This window comes from Eublepharis macularius, chromosome 14 (genome assembly GCF_028583425.1).
Source record: "Eublepharis macularius isolate TG4126 chromosome 14, MPM_Emac_v1.0, whole genome shotgun sequence".
NCBI lineage: Eukaryota > Metazoa > Chordata > Lepidosauria > Squamata > Eublepharidae > Eublepharis > Eublepharis macularius.
The window spans coordinates 60,666,701-60,683,707 of record NC_072803.1 but is presented as its reverse complement, the minus strand read 5'-3'; the positions used below and the strand labels follow the sequence as shown (position 1 = coordinate 60,683,707).

Below are 17,007 nucleotides of genomic sequence, written 5' to 3'. Positions count from 1 at the left end.
GACGGGGAGGCTGTTGCTTTCATGGCCTGCTTGTGAATTTTCTGGCGGCACCTGAGAAAGAGAGCCTTTGTGGCACAGTGTTTAGAGCATCAGGCTAGGGAAACCTGAGTTCAAATCTCCACTCTGCCATGACTCTCATTGGCTGACCTTGGGCCACCTTCCGTCAGCTTAACCTCCCTTACAGGGTCGTTGTGTGGATAACCTGGGGGAGGGGAGAATCAGGTATTCGTTTCTCAATTCCACAGAGAAGGAGCAGGATAAAAATGGAATCGATCTTGGTGGCCCCATGGGAAAAGGGGAACTTGATGTTAGCGACCCTTAGCAGGATTTTCCTTACGTGTGCTAGCTGTAAGTCACTTTCTGGCATATCTAGGGCTTTTTTTCAGCTGGAACACGGTGGAACAGAGTTCCGGCACCTCTTGAAAATGGTCACATGGCCGGTGGCCCCGCCCCCTGATCTCCAGACAGAGGGGAGTTGAGATTGCCCTCCGCGCCGCCAAGAGTGATTTAAACTTTAAAGAACTCCTCTCTTGTTCCAGCTGACCCAAAGTGACATCATTGTGCAGTCCTGGGAGTGTGTGTGCACTTTGTGCGTGCGCATGTGGTACCAAGGGCATCACCTCCTGCCGAGAGTTGCCCCCTGTGCTGGCAACCCACTGAGTTCCTCCACCTCTTTTCCCAGGAAAAAAGCGCTGGGCATACCAGTCCTTTTACTTATTCAGCAGAGTTACTGAAGGGCTGCTGCTCTGAAGGGCCACCAACAGCCAGGCGCAGGCGGACTCAAGAGAGCTGGAGTGTTGCAGGGACTGCTTGTTTCAGACTTGAGCCTTGGCTACAATGACAAGGACTGCAGGCTCATTTATTTATTTAAGCCCTTTCTATCTGTCTTATCTCCTTGGAGTCAAGGAGAACTAGGCAGCGACTGAGTTACAAAGGCGTAAAGCATAGCCCAACAAAATTAAAACCAATTAAAATAACACACATTACGAATAGAAAAGGGTTGAGACTGAAAATGCACAAGAATGAAAATACACAGGATTAGCGAACTCACAGCCAAATCTGTTGGGGAAGTTTGCCCTCTGCCAAATGCTGTCTGGAAGAGGAGTGCCTTCCATGGCTTCCTAAATGTAGCAAGGAAAGGCGCCATCCTCACCTTAGGGTTGCCAACTCTGGGTATGAGAATTCCTGGAGAGTTGGGGGTGGAGTCTGGGCACGACAAAGTTTGGGGAGGGGAGGGAGGTCTGTGTGGTATAACACCATAAAGTCCACCTTCCAAAGCAGCTATTTTCTACAGGGGAACTGAAATCTGGAGACCAGTTGTAATTCCAGGACATCTCCAGGCCTCACCTGGAGGTTGGCAAACTGACCTCACCTGTTCTGGCACGCCCTTCCAAAGGACTGTGCCAGTGTAGCAAAAGCTTGTGATCTTGCTGTAGCTGCACGTGGTCCTGAGGGAGGGAACCTTACGGTGGAGGCTGTCTGAAGAAAGCAGCTGGTGCAGGGGGTTATACTGGGACATGCAGTCTGAGGGCCCCAGGCCATGAAGGGTCTTAAAGTCTTAAAGCTGCCTTGAAGCAAGCATTGTGCATTTGTTCGCACCCAATAAAGAAATGTACTAAATGTGTAACAGAGCGGAGAAAACACCCTCTCCTCACTTGACTGCCGTAAGATTACATTTCTTGTGGGAGGTCAGGGGTACCCACTGCATGTAGTCCCCATGGCACAGGAATGGGTCTGCCCAGGAAGAGAGCAAAGGAGATAGGAGAAGCGAGTTGGGAAACCCACCACAGAGGGAGCCTAGAAATTCATGGCTAGAGAGTCTCATTTTTCTCCCTTTCTTTCCTATCCTGTTTATCTTTGCTTGTTTGAGACTTTGTTTAGTGGAGACTTCTGGACTCACTCAGAGCACTCCACCTGTGTAAGACAGTTAGCGCTCACATTGGCCTTGTCTCCAGAGACTCCACATGGCAAACTCAGAGAATCAGAGGCTCAGTGCAGATACGGGAGTCCATCTAGAGATGAACATTTTAATCTTCCAGGCTATTCCATCGCTGACTCAAAAGTTGCAGTTCTCAAACAGAGAAACTTCAAAGGGAAATTGCCCTACAAGATTGCTGAAACCGAGTTTGGAATTTGCAAGTTTGGAATAATGGATCCCCCAGGGTTGAATCAAAACACTGAATTTTTCTCACACTACAGATGCTAATTTTCTGTACTTTGCACCTCTACCCTATCAAACTAATTATAATATGTATTATACCTAGCTTCCTGACACTATAATTTGCAATGCCCCTCCCACCCTCTGCCTGAAATTTAAAGACTCCTTTTTTCTTCCACTTCTTCTGTCTAAAAATGGGAGCTTTGACTCTTGAAAGCTCATAGTCTGGAAATCTGGTTGGTCTTTAAGGTGCAACTGGACTTGAATCTTGTTCATATAGGGGAGGAATCACAAAGACTCACTCAAGATGAAGAAATGCTTTGTTCAATCAGAGTCTGTCTAGTCTGGCAAATTGGTTTCAGCAGTGGCTGATAATGGAAATCTGCAAACAGACCATGAAGGCAATACTCTTGCCCCTCTGTGATCTCCCAATCTCTAGTATTCAGAGGCAGATTGCCTTAATCACTGTTGCTAATGGATCTCTTCTTCATGAATTGGTCTGGTGCCCCTTTCAAGCCAGCAGTCACCCCCACATATAGTGACAGGGAGACCCACAAATTTTATTTTATTTACATTATTTATAGTCCACCTTTCTCACTATTGAGACCCAAGGCAGATTACACAACATAACACCATCAGTAGACAATGCAATAGGGCATAAATTGCAGAAACGTGCAAGCAACCAGAAATTCAATACAGAGCTGAATCTAAAACAGAGATGAAGAAAACATAAGCAATTACACATGACATATTAAATGACACACAAACTACCCAGCAGATGCATACTTGCAGCAACAGATAATACACAGTAGTATAGTCTACAGTCCCTATCCCTTTATCAAAGGGTCTCTCTGAACCATTTCCTTACAGCATAGGCTTATTACTTGTATTAAAAAAATCCCTCCTGAATAATTCAGTTTTGCACAGTTTACAGAAAGCCAGGAGAGAAGGCGATTTCCTGACAACTATAGGCAAGCCATTCCATAAGGTGGGGGCCACTACAGAGAATGCACGGGTACAAGCAGCTGTTGATTTTGCCTGTTTGTAGGGTGGCGTCTGCTGAAGTTCTTGTTCAGATGATTGAAGCTGCCATGGTGGAGCCTATAGAGAGAGGCAGTCCCATAGGTATGAGGGGACACATGGCCATGAAGGGCTTTGTATGTGAGAGCCAAAACTTTGAATTGAGCCTGGTAACTGATGGGTAGCCGATGGAGTGATTGCAGAATGAAAGTAATGTGCACATGGCACCTAGCTCCCGATAATAATTGAGCTGTGGCTTTCTGCACCAACTGGAGTCTCTGAGTTGACTTCCAGGGTAGACCTATGAAGAGTGCATTACAGTAATCTAGTCTCAATATTACCATGTCATGGACTCAGGTGGCCAGATCAGCAGCGTCAGGGTAGGGGGCATCTTCTTGGCTAGACTGAGTTTGTACAAGGCATTATTCGAAGCTGCATTTTTATAGCAGCAGTGCTGGACCAAGCATAACCCCCAGGCTCTTACACAGGTTGGACTCTTGCCAGCTTCCCTCAAGTTTTGATGGGAAATGTAGGCATCCTGGTCTTGCAGCTGTAATGGAGAGCCAAGCTGTAAAACCAGGACGCCTACATTTCCCATCAAAACTTGAGGGAAGCTGACAAGTGTCAAACCTGTGTCAGGCGTCACTTGTAGCTTGGCTCTTAGTCTGCAAGAGTCCACTCAGCCCCATCGAAAGTGGGGAGCACAATGTCCTTCAATATTTCCACCTACCCAAATAGCATCATTTTCCTTGTGTCTGGGTTTAATTTCAGTTTGTTTGTTTTCAACCGTTTGGTCACAGCTGTCAGGAAGCATCTCAACTGCATCACTAGAGGATTTGGATAATGAGATATAGAGCTGAGGTCATCTGCATATTGAAGGCATCCAATTCCATAGCTACAAATTATTTCTCCTAAAGTCTTTACACAGAGTTGAATGGCAGGGGGGATAAGTTTGCGCTCTGTGAGATCCTGCAAGATAATTCACACTGTGAGGGTAGCTGGTCTCCAACAGCAACCCTTTGAGTCTGATCCATGAGGAATGATTTCAACCCGTCCAGGGCAGATCCTCTGATACCTACTTCTACCTCCAAATGCCTCAACAGGATGGCATGATCTACTGTGGCAAAAGCTTCAGGTAAATCCAGGAGGAGCAAGAGAGAAGCACTGCCTTTGTCTACTTTCAGACAGAATGTACTACTAAAGCCACCAGAGCCATCTCCGTCCTTTAGCACAGCCTGAACCTCGACTGAAAAGGGTCCAGAACACTGGAGTTATCAAAGAAAACTTAAGAGTTGGTCTGCACTATTGCTCTGAACAATAATTGGCCACATCGTTTTTGTCTAGAGATTCTTTTTTAAGCAGTGGGTGGATGAGTGCTTCTTTGAGTGGCTGGTGGAAGATAGCTTGAATTAGTGACTGATTTATGATAGACATCAAGGGTTCATTTATGTGTGATTTACAGGACTTTATCAGCCAAGATAGGCAACGATCGCGGGCGTAAGCTGTGGCCTTCACAAATGCCAGTTTCCTCCCAATACGCATTACTGTAAGGAGTCAAAGTAGTTCATAAGCAGACCAGATGGTGTATTAAGCATTACTTCCGCCTCACCCATAACACAGGTGGCATGCAGAATAGAACATATTCATGCTATTTTGTCAGAAATAAAACTTCGTAAAGGTGTCACAGCTAATTGTCTGTTCTTGAGGCTAAAGGTCTTTAAGAATCAGAAGATGTCAATATACCTTGAACAATTGAGATGGTCGTGATGCAGTGGTTACAGAGAAGTTGTTTTTCATTGCGGGGCCCTTTTCGCACTACTTGCTTGCTCCCAGAACGTTGCAAAACATCTTGCAAAAAATGTGGAAGATAGCGTCTTCTTGCGAGAGTTTTGCGCGACATAGCGCAAAACTCTCGCAAGAAGACGCTATCTTCCGCAATTTTTGCACAAAGTTTCACAACGTTCCAGGAGCAAGCAAGTAGTGTGAAAAGGGCCCTGTATTGCCAGTGCTACAAGGTCTTCCATGGTCTGATTGAGGTCTAATAGAGCACGCTCTGTCAGATTCACTGTGGGTTTTCTTTCTAGATGTCTTCCAGACCTCTTTAGGTCACCCAGTTCTGTTATAAACTACAGGGTTCACTTCTGCCAGGGCCGGTGTGCCCATTGAGGCCAGGTAGGTGGTGGCCTCAGGGCGCAAGGGCACCAGAGGGGCGCCCGAGGGGGTGTCGGGGGCGGAGGCGCAAGCCATGGAGCTGATGTGGCTGGGCCGCAGCTGCTGCAGCCAGCCTGCCCTGTGATGCCGCCACCGCCACCACACGCCCCCAGCTGGGCGCAGTAGCCACAAGCCACTGTCGGGGCAGCATGTGGAGCGCGGAGCAGCCTCCACCCGCCACCCCAGCCATCCGCCAGCCAATGCCCCTGGCTTGCGCTGCGTGATGATGTCATCACATGATGACATCATCACGCAGTCCGTGGCACGCACACACTGTGTGGAGAGTGGCCGCAGGCGCCAAAAACCCTGGCACCAGCAGTGACTTCTGCCCCAAGGGCAGGAGATGTCAACAAGGAGCAACCTTGTCAATGGCTTCAAGGAACTTTATATCCCAAACTCCCACTGCAATTTCAACAAAGACAGTGTTAGGAATTCTACCCCTTCCCCAGCCTATTGGAATCCAGAATGATCCACGAGGCTGCTTCGGTAGACCATCTTAATGGTTCTCTCCCTTTTGAGGGTGTTTGGGCCATATTCAGGCTTGCTTTCAGTAAATAAAGGTCAGACTATGGTTCAAACCAAATCTCAGATCCTGAAAGAAGACCTTCTTTCAAAGGCTTGATGCAAAAGTCCAAGGTGTGGCCTCTTTCATGAATTGGCTCTGTCACAATTCAAGAGAGGCCCGGAACTGCTGAAGAAGCTAGAAAATCCTGAGCCAGCCCTAACAAAGAGCATTCAGCATGGATGCTGAAGTCCACAGAACAATCAAGATGGGTAGCCCTGTCTGTAGCAGTAGAAAAGAGCAAGAGACCAGTAACACCTATAAGACTAACAAAATTTGTGGTAGGGGATGAACTTTTGTGAGTCACAGCTCACTTCTTCAGATATCTGAAGATCAAGATGGGTAGCTGTGTTATTCTGTCTGCAGCGGAAGGAAATATCAGAAGTCCAGTAGCACCTATAAGACTAACAAAATTTGTGGTACGGTATGAGCTTTCATGAGCCACAGCTCACTTCTTCACGAAAGCTCATCCCCTACCACAAATTTTGTTAGTCTTATAGGTGCTACTGGACTCTTGCTCTTTTCTACTATCTGATGAAGTGAGCTGTGCCTCACAAAAGCTCACCTTGAAATGAATGTTGTTGGTTTTTAAGGTGCCATGGGACTTCTGGTTTAGTCTTTGGACTAACTGCTCTTGCGTTATTTCAGGTCTTCAATGAAGATGGAACAGTCCGTTACTTTATTGATGCCAGCCAAGAGGACCATCGCAGCTGGATGACGTATATCAAGTGTGCCAGGAATGAACAGGAACAAAATCTGGAGGTGGTCCAGATTGGCAACAGCATCTTTTACAAGGCCATTGAGGTAAGGACCTTGGGGGGAGAGAGAACGGAAAATGGATGAGGGAGCTGAGCAGGGAACGTTCCATTAGCAAGCTTTGTTCTCTAGTGTTTTGGTCTCTGACTGGAGGAGATGAACCTGGATGTCTGTGTTAGAAATCCCTACTGGCTCAATTCTTCAGATACCAGATTAGTACTTGGATGGGAGACACCATCTGAAGAAGGGAGCTGTGTGACTCACAAAAGCTCATCCCCTACCACAGATTTTGTTAGTCTTATAGGAGCTACCGGACACTTGCACTTTCCTACTGCTACAGGCAGACTAACACGTCTTGATCTGTTCTCAGGGAAATTATGCACAGGATTATATACGTTCCAAAGTGACACTCGGATGCAAAAAAAGTCACCATTCTGAGGAAAGAATTTTAAATGGTCAAGTTTCTAGCCCTTAGTGTAAAACTAAGTTTGTGGGCTGTGCTTGGTGAAATCTCGGAAGAAGAGTGTGAACTTGTTCTCAGCCAAGAGGAAAATGAGTGTCTATTGTATTTCTTTGCACTGTGTTGGGCCGAGATATAAAGCAAAGCAGTTTCTGAATGGGTTGGACCAAAATGGCTTGCAAAAGTGGGAAACACTATATTGGGGTCCCCCAGCATGTGACATTTGAGGCCTATTTCCAAACTGCTGATTCTCTTTGTATTGCTGTAGTCGGGCAAAATGCACAGTGTTAAGTGCCGACAGAATTCACTGTACAGATGGAAGATTTTCCGCTGTATCTTTCAGTTTGTCCATTTTGAAAACAAGACACTGTCTTTCTAGAAGCCCAGAGCAGCAAGCAAGCCCTTCTTTTTTATTTAAAAAAGTCATTTAAAATCAATACAAATCAATAAAAGCCGTGCAGTATGGGATAGTGGTTGGAGTGCTTAACCACTACCAGGGAGATTTGGGTTAAAATTCCCTCTGTGGGTATCACTAGAAATTACATTTTATCCTATGCTGAGATTGTATGACTTGCCCAGCAAACTTGCATGGGCGGGTGGGGGGTGGGACTGGAACGTGGATCTTCAGGATCCTAGTCTGACACTCTAACCACTTTACCACACTGTCTGGATTAGGACTGCAGAGGAGCTGGAACTTGTCCATTTTCCCATCATGTAATGGCTGAGGATTCCTGGGACTCTTTTAGATCAGAAAAACGAGGGGACTTAAGTCCCCTCTCCCCATGCCCCTGATCCAAACTGGGCCATGCACACCTGAGAATGCAGACAGAGCTGTTGTAGTATAATGGTTAAGTGGCTGGGCTGCAAGCAGGTCTTCTGCTGGTTCGAATCCCACTACTGCCAGAAGCACAGCTTCAGCTCCCCAGCCGTATTATAGGGATAATGATAACAATACTGACTTCGTTCACCACTCCGAGTGGGCACTAATCTGCCCAGAAGAGTAGTATATAAGAGCAGTTCAGGGGTTATTTCATAGAAAAAGAGCTGGAGGAACAGCATAACTCATTAGCATATGCCACACCTCTTGCCATCACTGGAAGTATGTCATTAGTATAACTGATTTGCATATGCCACACTCCCTGACATCACCTATTCTGGCTGTTTTGGATTCAATTCTGGCCATTCAGGGCCGATATTGGGCCCAAAATGGCAAAACGGGGCTGAAAATGGCTGAAAAGGGGCCCAAAATGGTCAGGATCGGGCCACTGATGAGTGGAAGAGTGATCCACCACCTGTCAGAAGCCTAATCAGGGCCATTTTGGCCCCAATCCAGGCCAAAACGGGCCCAAAATGGCCGAGTCAGGTGGGCGGGGCCACATGACATGTGACCTCTTTGGGGAACTGCCAGAACTGCGTTCCTGTGCATTCCCCCTCGAAATGAGCCCTGGCACAGTTGTTGTTGTTGTTGTTGTTATAGATCATGTCTGTTGACCTGATCCTGGCATATGCAGGGCCGGCTCCAGCGTCGCCGGCACCTGAGGCAGCTTAATGGCTGCCTCTGTGCACGTGCGCAAGTGTGTGCACCAGGCTGCGTGATGACATCACTGTGTGTGACGTCATCATGCAGGGCTGATGCGTGCGCGGGAGGCCTTCCAGCCCTCCCGTTCAGTTGCTGCGCCTGGCCTGCAGAGCAACTGAACGGGCGGCTGCCTGCTCAGCTGCCCCACGTTGCTGCCGCCAGCATGCGCTCCTGGCTGGCGGCAGTGGAACAGCTCTGTGGTGCGCTCCGCTGCCCCCCCAGCCAGCGCCCCTCCGGCGCCTTAGCATCCTGAGGCGGCGGCTTCAATGGATGGGCCGGCCCTGGGCATATGCCTATTTATTTTTATTTATTTATTTAATTCTATTTGTATTCCACCCTTCCCACAGCCTGCAGGCTCATGCCTAGGATAGATGCGTTGTGCTGCTAGTTCCTCAGTTGTATGAAGCTCCCTGGGTGATCTTCGGCCAGAGACTCTTAGCCCAGCCTACCTCACAGAGTTGTTGTGGGAGCAAAATGAAGAAAGGACGAGCTATGTATTCCATCCTGAGCTCTGTAGAGGATAAAAATGCAGCAGATAGATTAAAAGTTCAGAAACAGTTTAATGCAGTGGCTATGAGACCAAACTATAAAACTGGAAGCCTACTTCCCTCTCCCACAGACTCACCAGGTGACCTTAGGCAATCTCTGTTAAGGCTCACTCCCCACCCCCTTCTGCAGTATGTGGGTAATAACGCTTGCCTACCTTACCGGGTGTCGGAAAGGATTATTGAGGTCATGTATGTGAAATTCTTTGAACGTTCTGAACACAAAGGATTATTAGATCATTAAGTTCCTTCAGGCACAATTTCTGATCGACTGAAAGCAGGATGTAAATCGTACTCCCGTTATACGCCAGATAAAATGTTACTGGAAGCGTGTGCCATTCTGTGCAATATGAACACCCCCAGCTTACAGTCTACATTTAGTGGGTTTAAGGAATGGGGCTTAAGGCCAGACAGAGGCCGTTGTCACACGGGCATCTCTTCCGTTAAATTGACAGCATATAGCGTCCTACCTGTTATCGGCACAGTAACGTTTCTTTGGGTCACCTAATGGCTCTTCGCGCCACCAGCTGTCCACACCGAAGCACTCTGTTCTGTTCTCTCTAACCGCGCAGAAGCAGCTCCTCCCCCCCCTTTTTTAAATTATTCTGGAGTTTAATTCCGCTATAACGGAATAACAGCATATAAACATTCCGTTAGAGCAAAACATTATGACCCTTTTGCTTTTCAAATTTGAAATTATATAAATAGCCCTTTGCCCGCAGAAAACTCCCTGTCTGGCGTGATCCCCATCGCTGAAGACTCTGCCATGGCGACTGAGTCATTTTTACTTCAGCAGAAAGTTTGCATTGTGTTATGTCGTTATGGCGTTATAAGGACATAATAAAATAAAAAAAGGGGAGTCGCAGGAAGAAATGGATTCTGGGATTGAAGGGAGGGCATAGGACGTTGCGAGGCGAAATACATCGATGTGAGGCATTCATACTGAGGCACAAAATAGCGCGGCTATCAAGCACAAAGCAGAAGAGAGAAAATCGCTACAGTGTTGGAATAAGGTGGGTGTTTGCCGGGAAATAGCGCCATTTTAGCGCTAAATAAAAGCCCGTGTGACGACGGCCAGAGTGCAGGGCAGGGGCGGTGGAAGTGCAAAAGTGACCTCGGAAAGAACTAGAGCCGTGCTATAAGCTAGGAAAACCCTGCCGGTTTCAATCGCTCCTCTGCCATGAACTAACTCAAAAGTCCAAAGCAAGCCGTGATCTCTGCAATGTTAATACAGCAGTATGACTGACCTACCCTGCAGGGTCGTAGGGAGCATGGATTCTCCAGCCAAGCCACTCAAGCAACCGCTCAGGGGCTTGGCTTGCTCAGCTGCTATTGGCTACATGGGAGGGGACTGGCATCCCCCCCTGGACTTGTGCTGCTCTTGGCAACGGGGTACAGGAAGTAACAGTCGTACTTTGCTGGGGAGGGGGGCACTTGATGGGACTGGGGGAAGAAGGAGGGCTGGCAAGTTGGGGCTGCGGCCCCTAGATAGCCTTTCAAGACAGGAGAAGTATCTGGGTTGCAACTGTATGCAGCCTTCATTTTTCTTGGAAGCAGAAAAGGAACATCGTTAAGTGAAGTTTGTTCCAGAAAACAACGAAAGGACCCTGGTTGGCCATCTTACCATTCCCACATCATGTGAAGCTGTTAAAAAGAACAGCACAGGCCAGGAGCCGGCAACTTTGCCCAGAGGTCTCTGGGGCTGTGCTGAATGTTTAAACCTGCAGAGGAGGGGAGTGGGTTTTATTTTAGACCTTTTACAATATTGATTGCCCGGGATGTAACAGCGATGAAAATCTTTAGCGTTCATAAAGTGCTTTTTTGGGACACGACATGTATCCTATCTCAAGCACTCAATGGAGGAGATGCTGGGAAATCTGATCGCACATCTTTGTAAGCTCCATTACAGCCAAGGGGCATGTGGAGAGATGAGTGGGGATTAACCCTTTCACCCTCACACACCTTTGCAAACTGACACTCCCCCCTCCCCCGCCGCCAGTTCGTCTATTTATTTAAAATACTTACATGCTTGCCTTTCTCCCAGGCATGCTAGGACCTAAGTTTCATAGCATTACAACAACATAAAAACAATGCAAAACAAATTCAATCAAACAAACATTAAAGCAACACACGAAACAAGATGCAATGTCCCTTTAAAGACTACTAGCCTGGTTTTCCTTCAATGGGATGATAACTGCAGGCAGTTATCAATTACAATGAAACTACCCAGCCGTTGGAAGGGTAAAAGCTCCTTCCTCTACTGAGCAGCGTCTGAATCGGGGGCCCCATATGGCTGTCAAGTCATGCCATGAGATTCACAGTCTACCTAGTGTGAGCCTCATCCAGGCTTGGTTCTCCAGTCCAACCAACCTAAGTATGCACAGCGAGGAGGAGGGTGCCCATGCATGGCAGAGAGAAGATGGGTACTCTTCTTGGGGCAACAAAATACCTGGAACTGGCCCTGCCCTCGGTAAGCCTTGCAGCAGCCCTGTAAGGTAGGCCAGTGTGATCATCCTCACATTGCAGATAGGTGAGGCTGAGGCTGAAAGACAGTGACTTGTTATAGGGCATGGCAGAGAGGATATAGAACTTGTTCTCCTGTCTACGCTATCTCAGGAGCACAGCAGATGGGAAATAATAATAATAATAATAATATTCAATTTATATAATGCCCTTCAGGACAACTTAATGCCCACTCAGAGCGGGTTACGAAGTATGTCATTATTATCCCCACAACAAAATACCCTGTGAGGTGGGTGGGGCTGAGAGAGCTCTGAGAGAGCTGTGACTAGCCCAAGGTCACCCAGCAAGTGGAAGAGTGGGGAATTAAACCCGGCTCTCCAGATTAGAGTCCTGCGCTCTTAACCACTACACCAAATGGGCTGCAGGGGAAGCAGATAAAACCCCTTACAGTAACTCTCAGTCCTTGTCTTGAGGCTCCGCCTCTCCTCCTTTAACCACACCCATTTGACTGCCCCTTCCCATCCCACCTTTCGTCACACACCCTCTTGAAAGACGAAATGTATAAGAGGACTATTTCTGAGCATGTGCAGAGCCCTTTTCTGCTGGGCACCTGTAGCCTGCCCCCACACACGGTCCATTTCCCCACATCTTAAATATTCACGGAACGCTGGAAGCTCTGTCACAGGATTTCTGATGTCACCGTTTCCAAAACGGAGGTAGGCAGTTATGATTCTGTTTTCGAAAATAGAATCATAACTGCCTGCCTCTGTTTTGGAAACAGTGACGTCAAAAATCACGCGACAGAGCCTCCAACGTTCTGTGTTTAAGACATGGGGAAACAGCCATGGCGTTATTGTTAAGAGTGTTGAAATCCTCCCTCTGCTGTGAAACTTGCTGGGCAATGCTGAGCCAGTCAGCCTTACACAGCTGCTGTGAGGATAAAATGGAGGAAGGGGAACCGTGTATGCGTCCCTGAGCTCTCAGAGGAAAGAAGGGTGAGAGAAAAATGTGCCAGGCAGATTTCGAATTAAGGAGCAGAGCAGCTATCCATAAGAAAAGCTTTGCTGGATTAGACCCGTGATCCCTCTAGTCCGGCATCCTGTTTCACACAGCAGCCAACAACAAGGCCGAGAGGCCTTCCCCTGATGTTGCCTCCTGGCTCGGGGATTCCAAACTTTGCTGCCTCTGACTATGGAGGGTTCCCGTTAGTCATCAGGCCCAGTAGACATCGATGGTGTTACCTTCCATATTTCTAGTTCTCTCTTAAAACCATCTACACTTGTGGCCATCATGACGTCTACTAATTCTACAACCCACTGAGTAAAGAAGAATTTCCTTTTCTCTGTCCTGAAACTGTTTCCCAACAATTTCGTTGGGTGCCCCTGACTTGTCATAGTATGGAAGAGGGAGGAAAAAGCTCCGGCTCTCCCCTTTCTCCGCCCGGTGCATAATTTTAATTTTATAAACCAGTATGAGTTGTTGCTTTTTCTAAACTGAAAAGCCCCAGACTCTTCAGTCCACTTCCAAGCCATACCAGCTCTTTAAAAACAACAACAATGTAAACAGCGTTCACATACTTAGGTGAGGAGAATTACCGCTTCAGATGGAACGATTCAGTGACTGGGCCCCATCTTGACCACAGCTCTGAACTAGCTGTGATAACCGAGATCCACAAACAGATCTCACATGGTTCATTTTTTTTTTTAAAAGATAATACTAGGGTGTGGATGGGGCTGGTGCAAATTCGATTGAAGCCATGGTGTTTGGAAGGGTAACCTCGCTCCTCATTTTCCCATTTTAAATTGCCTCTTCCAGGCAAATTTGCGCCCTGAGGGAAAAATTACAAATACAATACCCTGTGGGGAAAAATAGAATATTTAAATTGGGAAATTATGGCAGGGAAAATATTTATTACCACCACCACCCCACTATTAGACTTAATTAAAAGAATATCCCTGGAGATCCAGTCACAGATTTTTGCTGCCTCTGATAGCCTGCTGACTTCCCTTTCATTGCCGAGTCATATGGCCGGCCACTTCACTCTTATTGCTGGACATTTGTGTAAAGTGCTGTCAATTCGCCGCTGACTTCCAGCAGCCCCAGAGGATTTTCAAAGCAAAAGACAAACAGAGGCGACAGCTTTGTAGCAACCCTGGATTTTCTTGGTGGTGTTCAACCAAGTGCTAACCAAGGCTGACACTACTTAACTTCTGAGATCTGATTAGATCGGGCTAGTCTAGGCCATATGGATCAGGGTACTGTTTTTGAAACCTGCCTTTTTAAAAAATAAAGCCCATCCTTTAAAAAGCATGTTATGATCGCTGCTGTTATAAAACAAAAAACCCTCAAAAATAAAAAGTAAAAAAAACAAAAACCAACAACCATGTTTGCTGGTAAATGCATCAGCCGTAATCCAGTCCAAATTCTGCATGTCAAAAGCTCCTCTTCCATTTGAACTGAGGACTTCCTACTTCACAATGCAGATTCTTTGAATTCTGCATATGTGCAACGTCTTGGCTTGAGATGCCAGAACTTTTTAGAAAGCAAAATTGGCCATAGTTGCAATCCTGCATTTGGAGATACTTGTTTTCTCCCCCAAAACTTGTGACTTTTACTGCAGCAAAACCATAAGTTTTTCTCCAGAGTCCCTCTTGTACAAACCGGCTCTCGAAGACACTGTCCTCGGAAAGGCTGATAGGTTTGCTAACTCCAGGTTGGGAAATTCCTGGAAATTTGGAGGTGGAGCTTGGGGGAAGTGGGTCTTGAGGAGGAATATAATTCCATGACTATCACCCTCCAAAGCAACTTTTTCTCCAGGAGAACTAATCCCCTCCGCAGTCTGGACATCAGTTGTAATTCTGGAAGATCTGCAGTTCCTGCATGGAGGTTGGAAACTCTAAATCTAAACCAGCCATATATTTGGACAAGAAAGAAAAGCGGTTGCAGTTTGGGCACGGGTGTTTGTAAAGTGTGGTGTTTAAAAAAAAAAACCCAAACACTTGACAGAGGAGACAAACCTATTGTAAATTAGCTTGCTTTATCTTCCAAATGATCATCTTCCGTATAACCTTCGAAAATGCTTCTGGTTGTGCATGTGCTATGGCTCACTCACATAGGTGGCTGCCTGAGAGTGCCGCTTTAATTGCTCAATTGGCCAGTTCAAACCAATTAAACCCTAAAACATTAAAACCGGGAATATGGCAACATCTGTCAATTGGTGCACATTTCTGCTTGCGTGATTCAACGTCTCACAAAGCGAGAGGGTCCCCTCGAAAAGCCACCCCCGCGCATCCACAGCCGACGCGAGTCCATCACAAAGTACTGTTATTATGTGGCTTCTTTCGTATCTCAGGTTTTGCCTCCTAATGGGAAAATAACAGTTAAGATTTTAGCAAGAGCTGGAAGGGGGGTGGATGTTTATTTCCCAGTAGAAGGCTATAAATGCCTTTTGGCATCCTTTTTGCCATTTCCTTTCTCAAAGAAAATAACTATTGTATGACACAGTGGAACGAGAGAAACGGCAGGGAAAGAGGAAGCAGGAATCGCAAGGCACCCGCTGTTTTCATGAAGCCTTTGCCCTGACCCTTCAATACCATATTTGGCGTCATGTGCAAATGAAAGGAAACCTTCCTTGCCCTCCCTTGGATGCCCTTGCTGCCTAGATTGGACTCTCTGAGGGGCAGAGACCTGCCTTATTTATGCAAGGGACAGAAAGATATTTTGTGCACCTGGCTCTTCTCCTGTGCTCCAGGAACTTGGCTCGGACCCCAGGTGGTGGCAGCACAGGTCTGGGATGTGGTGACAGACAGGAGCTAGGCCTGTCACCTCCTCTTGTTCCCCAACAGCCAGGACATAGCTATGCCTTTGCAGCGTCTCTTCCTTGTTCTGCCCTGAGCAGCCTCTTGGGCAGAGATCTGTGTCTATCATGCTCTGGAAAGGGTTGATTCTTCAGAACTAATAGCCAAGATGCCAAGATGGTGGGCAAATTTAAAGTGAATCTCCGAGATACTGTCTGAGCTTGGAAGTTTTGCGCAAGCGATTAAGGGATGCTTTTCAATTTCTTATCCTTGCTGTTTTGACTAGAAGAGTCCCCCTCCCTTTTTTTTGCTTTGCGCAAATTGAACCTGAACCATTTTCATGCCATTAGCGGTTTCCTTATGCGGAGTGTTTTTTCCTATTATATTTATGCAAGCTTTGACATTATTTTTGCATTCCGTCATACAGAGGAGACAAACTAATCAGGAATCCCTGCAAATAAAGCCGGCAAAGCCAAAAGGCTCATAGCAACAACAAGAAACAAAGTGGCCACTTTTGCGCAGGGACGTATCATATATCTAGGGAAGGCGGCAGGACAGGATTGATTTGTTGGCTGAGAACATCATGGCACACCCTGTACTAGTTTTCCCAAACTTTATTCTATAGAGGAACCCCTAAATTATTTTTTTTCAAATCCCAAGGAACCCCTACATATGAAAATGTTTACAGGCCAGAAAATGTTGACGGCTGGTAGCTCAATTCAATTACTGCTAAATTATTTCCATTCATATTGTGACTGTTCTGTAAGACTACGAAACAAACACAGGCACAATACAAGTATTTATTTTATTTGAAACCTTTATTTGCTACCTTTCTACCTGGCAGGAACTCAAGGCAGCTTACGATATACATAAAATAAGAGCCAGAAAACGAATAAAACAAAGTTTAAAAGCACAGTCATTAAATGAATAAGATTTAAAAATCGTTCAGGACTGCCAGCAAACATAAAAACAAAGGGCCAAGCTACAAGTGACGAATGACACTTGAACGGCAAGTGGATTTCTCCCTGTTCACTTGCCCTCCACTCAATCCACTTGCTGTTCAAGTGTCATTCGTCACTTGTAGCTTGGCCCAAAGTTAAGTAAAAAGCAGTCCTAGATAAAAATGTTTTCAGCTGTCTCCATCTAAATATATTTTTAATAACTGCGATATTTTACAGGATATTTGGAATTTTTCTCAGTATTTCAAAAAAATTAGTCATTCCACAATTTTTCGCGTCCTGGTGCAGCACCCTGGCTGGGAAACTCTGTGGTGTCTTCATTTAGAAAGCCTCTGGTTTCCTTCTCCTGGAGGAGAAATACAGTCCAGGGTCTCACTCCCAGGAGATAGGACAGGGGTGGTGCGGCAGTTACGAGCGGCGGGGCTCTAATCTGGAGAGCCGGGTTTGATTCCCCGCTCCTCCGCTTGAAGCCAGCTGGGTGACCGTGGGCTAGTCAC

General features: G+C 46.6%; 1 protein-coding gene across 1 annotated transcript in view; it reads left to right on the top strand.

Moving 5' to 3' along the window:
• Positions 1–17,007, top strand: part of PRDM12 (PR/SET domain 12) — a 35,897-nt gene that overhangs the window by 10,492 nt on the left and 8,398 nt on the right. The window contains exon 3 of the mRNA XM_054998608.1: positions 6,600–6,755. Within this exon, the coding sequence (XP_054854583.1) occupies positions 6,600–6,755 (156 nt within the window). The remainder of the gene's footprint in view (positions 1–6,599; positions 6,756–17,007) is intronic.